This window comes from Nicotiana tabacum, chromosome 8 (genome assembly GCF_000715075.1).
Source record: "Nicotiana tabacum cultivar K326 chromosome 8, ASM71507v2, whole genome shotgun sequence".
Taxonomy (NCBI): domain Eukaryota; kingdom Viridiplantae; phylum Streptophyta; class Magnoliopsida; order Solanales; family Solanaceae; genus Nicotiana; species Nicotiana tabacum.
In genome coordinates this window covers 96,091,752-96,099,243 of record NC_134087.1, presented here as the reverse complement: position 1 = coordinate 96,099,243, position 7,492 = coordinate 96,091,752, and the positions used below count along the sequence as shown (strand labels likewise).

Below are 7,492 nucleotides of genomic sequence, written 5' to 3'. Positions count from 1 at the left end.
GATACTATGCATGTTTGGTTTGGAATCCCGAGGGCTCGGGTGAGTTTCAGATAGGTTTCGGGATGTTTTTACACTTAGAAAAGTTGCAGGTTTTGTTGTCTCAGGCGCACAGAGATTTTGTTCTTCGCGTTCGCGTGGCTTCACTCGCAAACGCATAAGGCAAGTTTCCTCAGGTGCCAGTTTGTTCTTCGCTAACACGGAGCTAAGGACGCGAACGCGAATTTGTGGGGGGAGTTACCCTCACTACAAGAAAGTGGAGATATGATGACATTTAATAAATGTCGTATTATGCTGTTTAAATGTCACAAATTTATTTACCGATATTTAATTTACATTTCATCAAATGTTGTTAATTTCAATGTCGGTAATTTTCCGACATTTAGGTAAATGTCGGTAAGAAATTATGACACTTACTTTACGACATTTAGGTAAATGTCAATAAGAAATTATGACACTTATTTTACGACATTTAGGTAAATGTCGATAAGAAATTTGCGACACTTACTTTGCAACATTTAGGTAAATGTCAATAAGAAATTTATGACATTTAATTTATGATATTTAAGTAAATATCAGTAAGAACGTTACGACATTTGGTTTACAACATATAGGAAATATCACTTAAAATTTTCGACAATTTGATTAATGTTACTAAAAAAATACGACATTTACGTATGATCTTCACAAAATGTCATATTGAAATATCCGACATTTTGGTAAATGTCACTAAGAAAATTCATAACATATACAAAATGTCGTTTTCACTTTATGTGAATGTCATTAAAAAAAATTAGTGACATCTTTTACAACATAAAATGTCGCATTAAATGTTTTGATATTTAAATTAATGTCGCTATCATATTTTTTAGAATGTAAATAATAATGTTCTGTTTTGTTTCATCATGAGCACATTTACATTCACAAATGTCAACTTTTATAACAAACATGAAATAAATGTAAAGCAAATATCTTTTACCACAGTAACCAAAGAAGAAAATAGCAATATAAAACGTACTTAGTACAAGATAGATAATGTCAAATTAAATGATTTGTTCTCACGTAAAACCCAAATCTAACTACATCATAAAAGATAGTAATTTCAATGTGTAAGTACTTTAAGATCGCTCCTAATTCAAATTAATTTTCCTCAACTTCTAGACTAAATCTTATAAAACCAACTCTCCACAAGTCAAGCTTTTCACTGCCAGTAATTGACATCACTTCCTTCAAGAATGCTGCACAAGAAGTCACAAGAATAAAAAAAGAATTATACCTTTATAATAAAGTGAATTCTTTCCTCCTCTAAAACAATTGGAATACCAAAAATAATAACAGATTCATGTTCTAAAAGAGAAACAAAATGATAATGAATATAATACTAGCAACTGAAGAGAGAAAGAAACAGACAACATAAAGCAAAAAATCCAAGAAAGTGAATGCAACCGCCCAAGAACCTTGTAATATTTTCACACTTACTCGTTTCTTTTTCTTTGTGCCAACTTCACTAACTCCAGTCTTCTTGATTATGTTAACCTGAGAAGAAATATTAGATTGGTTACTATGGTAGTTTACAAAATTTACAACTTAAAAAATTATGAATACAAGATATAAAAAAACAGAATAAAGTCATAATGATTTAAAACACAACTATTTACTTACTGTCTAAACAGGATATTAGTAGACTAAAATTTGCAGACATAAATCAGAGAGTGAACATGCTAGATTCACTAAATTACACATGGTATAGATACATCAAGTTTCATTCATCATTATGTATTGACAGTTACACAAAACATACTTAGTTATAGAAGAGAACAAATATATACCAAATAAAGGTGTTAAAGCAAAGAAATAGTGGGTTCAGCTACCAGAAATCACCGGAAAACAGCAATAACTCTTTAAGTTAAATTACTCCTCAAACCCAGAAATACAAAGCAATTAAAACCAGGATTGAAAACAGGTGCTGAAACCCTTTTTTGTCCTATTTTTTCCTTATTTTTGAAGCTCTTTGTAATTTCAGATCTCAGCTGATGTTTTATGGCTGCTGAGAATGAATTCCTAATGAGGATAAGAGGTCCTATTTATGGGCTCAACTACTAGGGCTTTTCTTTTTAGGCAAAAATATCTAACAACAAAGGCCATAAAGCATGGTAACACCCTTGTCCCTTGCCTTCTCAGGGAAAAAAAAGAGCTATACGACAAAGCTTGTGAATTGACAACCTCTACTATCATGGTAGAAACTGTTAACTTGCAACTTAACACTAACATTCAAGAGAGGAGAGATAAGGATTAAGTGGAGAGGCTACTCCATTATCTCCTTGCCACGGAGATGTAATCATCCTTCATTTCATGTTGTTTGGTACAACCAAAGGGAAGTAAATAACACCCCCTTCTAATTCTATCGAATTAAGGAAATAAAAGACTGACATGGAACGTTATGAAAATATCCAGTTTTACTTCACCTCCTCCTTTATAACAGAAAGAACATGGAATGTCTCTTATATGTTCTCTTTTTACTTCCCTAACCTGCCTTTACTTTTCTGATCTCATCCAAAAGTGTAAAAGCAAACATGTGCAGAATGCTACCACTTGGATCAACCCGCTAAGACAGAGTTTTGTGCATGCAGATGAGCACCTTTAAATCCTGGTAAAGCAGGAAAATCTTCCAGGTTCTACAAGAGGCTAAATACCTTATGTAAGAGGGTAAAATCATGCTTGATGGGAATCTTATCAATTAACAAAAAGAAAAAGAAGCTAACTTATTCACAGCTGCAACAGGAATGCCACCATCATCGTCAAACACAAGTTTAAAAAATGGAACTCCATCCTTGAGAGAACATACTCATAATCTTTTTTACTGCAAAATAGCCTCTATACTTTAAAATGCTATTTTGAAGCTTTACGTAATTAAAGTGAAAACTGACATAGTTAAAACTATACTCTTCGAATGTATGCAGAAAAAGATTTAGTTAAAATGAGTTTACGAACTCACCATCTTTGTGTGAACAAGTGAAACAGGTGATAGTGATTGTTGGTGATCGTCCATTGAGTTATCAGAAACCTATCACAAAAAAGGAAGATTACTACAATTAAAAGAAAACTAAATTACAAGATTATCTTAAATACAATAAATTTTTGCTAAAGAGCACAATATTTTTTACCTGCTCATCACCAGATAATTTCTTAATTGAGCCAATAGTAATACCCAGAGATTTTAGATATGCATTTATACCCAGCTTTACTTTATCTTCTATTTTTGCATCCATATCCTTTGATGCTTCTAACATTTTTCCCCCCATCACTTTTATTTCTTCTTTTGCTTCAAATAACTTTTTCTCCGTCGCTTCCATTTCTTCTTTTGCTTCAGACAATTTTTCTTCCATTGCAATTCTCATAGCGGAGGTAGCTTTTTCAACTTCTATCTCAACCCTTCTATCAAAATCTCTTTTCTCAGCCTAGGATCGCTTATATGCAGGGCCATAAACAAAACTTGGAGCTGCTCCTTTTCCTAAAGTTCGAACATTTTCATGAGTGTCTGGTCCCATAACCTGTGCATACACATCATTGGGAGCACTTCCAGGGACATTTAACTCGGGATACACCTTAGCAAGTTCATCCATTTTTTCTTTTGGAAAGAAAAGGTAAAATAATGAAAAGTTAATAAAATTTTATATTGGAAAGAAATTAATTCAAATTCATAAAGAATGGGAATTTACCATAGTTTCATCAGCTATCTCATTTGTTGGTTGTTTATTCTTTCTCGTATGTGTTTCTTTGAATACCTCGATACGACTTGGTTTTACACCATTTTCTTTGTCATCTGTTTAAATAGTAAAAAATTTGTAGCAAATATATTCAAGAAAATAAGTATTGATATATAAATTGCAGAAAGCTTATAGTAAATATGGCATACATCATCTATTCTTTCCATTCTTTCCATTTAGATCCAACCGATATCATCAACATACGTCTCATATCCTCAGTTGCATCAGTATTTTCCTGCAAACATCAACATATAACACATGTATAAAAGCATAAAATCAATAAGCATCTTAGTATATAACCTTTTTCTTTAATTTTCTAAGCACCTTAATATGAGCTTATATCCTATTCTTGTACAGTTTAGGCACAAGCCTTCAATCTTTATGATTTAAAGGAGCTAAAATACCATTTCGTGCTATGACTCCAAGTTTTGAACTCAATCTAGCTGCATCAGGTCCAATAGCTTGATTAAGATGATTCAACTCAACATGTAAAATGCCACCATCTTTTTCCCATCCTGAGTGCATCATAGTAAGACCCCTAGGTCGCTTAGATTGCTCTTCATTAGTACTAGAGTCTGCAATAACCAAATATAAAAAAGAGAGTCATCCATAACTAGTAAAACTCAATTAATTCTTTGTTTTCTTCTTTTAAAAATTCACACAAACACTCTATTAATACCAAGGGATTAGAATAATAAAGTGATAGAGGAAAAGCTGCCATAAATGAAGCATATATATTTTTGGGGAAAAATAATTACAACGATACAGGTAGGTATAGTGATATGAATTCTTTGTTGGATAACATATCTGTTAGATTATTAGATGTCTCAGCTAGATCCATTAAATATATCTTAGCGATAATGTTGATGTGCTCACAATCTATCTCATGTTTTCAATTTGTATATGAAGAGCTAAGTGTAATTGGCCAATGTACTGCAGAAAATAGCTTTTAATAGCAAAGCAAGTGCTACCTTCATAAGAACAGAATATAGGTGTCTGCACATTCATGATACTATTTGTATGTTTAAGTGGTGTCTCTACTTCTGTGGGGGACTTATAAGTATATTATTTTAGGAACATTGATAGAGATGAGTGGTCAAAGTACAAGTACTCTTGGTGGATTTGCTTGAGTTGATATTTTACATTTAGGTCTACTTGGTTGCTTGGGAAAAAGTGTACAAATACACAAAGTGTAGCTATTCAATAAAGATAAGATATTATACAGAATAAGTACTTAGGGAATTTTCTGTTTCATGTGAATCATTTCTTGATTTACCGGATCAGATAGCTTGTTCTTCATTTTGTGGCCAGTTTTGAGGTGGTTGAGGCATCGCCGCACCTCCCATTTGTTCTTCTTGTTGCTCCGGAACATCAGGCAGAAGCATTTCTTGACTGACATTTCTCTGTCTTTTTCTTGCCATCACAACAAAGTTGCCCAAATACTATAGTTCATGCAAAATTGAAAAATATTTTCTACTATCCAGACATATAAAATAATATTAAACTAGCAAGCCAAACAAAAAGACACATATGCATATGAGATTTAAACAACTAAAAAGCATAATAAGAAATCCCCAACTCGAGATCTATGCTTAATAACAATCTTTAGTAAAATAGCGGGAAAAAAATAAAGTAACTAAGATATGTCGTCGTCTTCTTCATCATATGTCTCATTATCTAAAAGGTAGGGAGGCTGTTTTCGACATACCCTCGACTCAACGCAGGACATAACTGTAATGAATAACCAATTCGTACTATTATCAAATTGGAAATCAACCCGCAAACTCAACAAAATGAACAAAGTATCCGATAATCAAAATACCATAATCCAATTAAACTCTCAATGAATGATGAAATAAGAAAACATATATCGACAGATGAATCCACGCACTAACAACAACATTTAGGCATATATTACAGGTCTAAGAATTGGTTCTAGTAATATGACTATCGCACGAAATGGTAATGACATTAAATTCAGTTTTTCAGGAATGGGAAGGAAACAGATGGTGTAAGCCAATTATAGTATTCTATAACATTTCATTATACCACATGTGTTTCTCCTAATTCTAACCTAACTAGACATTTTTGCAGGCACAAATATAAGTCAAAAAACTGGCGTGCTTCTCTCTACAACAATTGACCAACATACACAGAGGATGCACATTTACCAAAACATACTCGAGTCTAATATACAGCTTAAGACTTGATTTCATATGAATGCTAGAGCACAGAAAAAGACAAGCAAATAATTAAATCAACATATTGCAACACTGCAAACGTTTAATAAAGATTGCAGTTTCCCCTCATAAACAGTTTATCTGGCGACAACAGAGGATTCACCGTTGTTTTTCTTACCAATGAAGAAGGCGCTGTGGTATCAGTGGTTAATAATGAAATCTTTAGAGATGGATTAAACTATAATTACCCCAATAAACCAAAACCAAATCAAAAACTAACTAATAATCAATATCTAAAAGATATTTTGTATAAACTGACACAACTGTATAGACAACAGAAATTTTTACTTGATAAAAATTAATATTAATATATTTATTAAAAAAGCAAAATGAGGTACTCCTCACAAAGATTAACACCAAAATTTCTCTCTCTCTCTCTCCCACAAAAAAAATGCAAGATCTAATTTTTTAAACCAAACAGACAACAAAAAGAATAACCAATTAGTTACTATTCAATAATTAACGCTTTAATCACCAAGAAACTAATAATCTAATTGAACTCTAAGCATAATCTACCACTAAATAATGAAAATCTTATATCCAGCTTTATAAATGTACGAAACAACAAACACCCAGAAATACACCAAAAAAATCAAAATCAATCTACCAATCAATACCTAAAAGAGAAAATTGTTAACTCAAATCCGAATAATTAAGAAAAAGAAAGAAATTTGTTAACCCAAATCCGAACAACTAAGAAAACGAAAGATATCTGTTAACTAAATTGGGTACCTTGAATTTGTAGAAAATAACCTTTGTGAATCTCAGCAACAAAAGCCTCAGAGATTTTCGTCTCCAAGTATCTATTATAACACAGTGGAATGCAAAAAATTAGGTTTTTTGTAGAATTCTAACTAAGGAAGGAAAACTATATTTTTTAGAATTGGGAGGAGGGAACCAAAATTCTTACCGCCAAAATCTTTTCCTTCTAAATCTCCAATACTCTCCATACATAGCTCCTTTTGAGTCTTGGGGTGGAGGGAGCGGACTTGAGAAATTTTGGCTAAACCCAATTTGAGATTTTGAGCCAAAATTGATTTTAGATTGAGAGAAGAGAGGGGATGGATCCTGAGGTGCTTGTAAGGCTACGGCTTTCTCAAGTTTGGTCAGTAAATGTTGGTTCCTTGATTTCATATAATATTTTTGTTTTATTTTAAATATTTCATATTTAAATCCAACATCTAACAAGTAGTAGTAATAATAATATATATTTTGACTAAATATTAATATTTTAATATATATATATATATATATATATATTAAAAGTTTTAAATCAGAAAATATTTTAAAAGCGGGGCATATGACGTGGGCATTTCACTTAATATCGGGGGAGGTGTTAGCATCATGAATCATTTAAATTTTTTAGTTTAAGAAATCAATATATATATATATATATATATATATATATATATATATATATATATATATATATATATATAATAAAAATATAGAAAGTGCATTAAAAGTTTAAGAAAATCAAAGGATTAA

The 7,492-nt window shown here is 31.7% G+C and overlaps 1 protein-coding gene across 4 annotated transcripts; it reads right to left on the bottom strand.

Annotated features, from left to right (window-relative positions):
• Positions 1-970: 970 nt before the first annotated feature.
• Positions 971-7,126, bottom strand: LOC142162765 (uncharacterized). Of its 4 annotated transcripts, none has more exons than XM_075219494.1 (10): positions 6,915-7,125; positions 6,737-6,807; positions 4,999-5,206; positions 4,169-4,339; positions 3,914-3,999; positions 3,717-3,820; positions 3,162-3,625; positions 2,993-3,061; positions 1,477-1,533; positions 971-1,235 (listed from the first exon to the last, which is right to left on the bottom strand). In XM_075219494.1, exons 7-10 carry the CDS (start codon positions 3,393-3,395, stop codon positions 1,227-1,229), a joined length of 369 nt encoding a protein of 122 aa, XP_075075595.1. In that variant the 5' UTR covers positions 3,396-3,625; positions 3,717-3,820; positions 3,914-3,999; positions 4,169-4,339; positions 4,999-5,206; positions 6,737-6,807; positions 6,915-7,125; the 3' UTR covers positions 971-1,226. The 4 variants fall into 4 exon arrangements, with proteins under 4 accessions (XP_075075595.1, XP_075075593.1, XP_075075594.1 ...); XM_075219492.1 differs by having other exon boundaries at positions 5,041-5,206; XM_075219493.1 differs by having other exon boundaries at positions 5,041-5,177.
• Between the last annotated feature and the right edge of the window lie 366 nt (positions 7,127-7,492).

Excerpts from the sequence above, each read along its gene's own strand:
- LOC142162765 (XM_075219494.1), bottom strand. The coding sequence starts at position 3,395 with ATGAGAATTGCAATGGAAGAAAAATTGTCTGAAGCAAAAGAAGAAATG. Across the intron at positions 3,062-3,161 it reads AATTATCTGGTGATGAGCAG|GTTTCTGATAACTCAATGGA; the intron begins GTAAAAAATATT and ends TTTTTGTGATAG. Across the intron at positions 1,534-2,992 it reads CACTTGTTCACACAAAGATG|GTTAACATAATCAAGAAGAC; the intron begins GTGAGTTCGTAA and ends ATTTCTTCTCAG.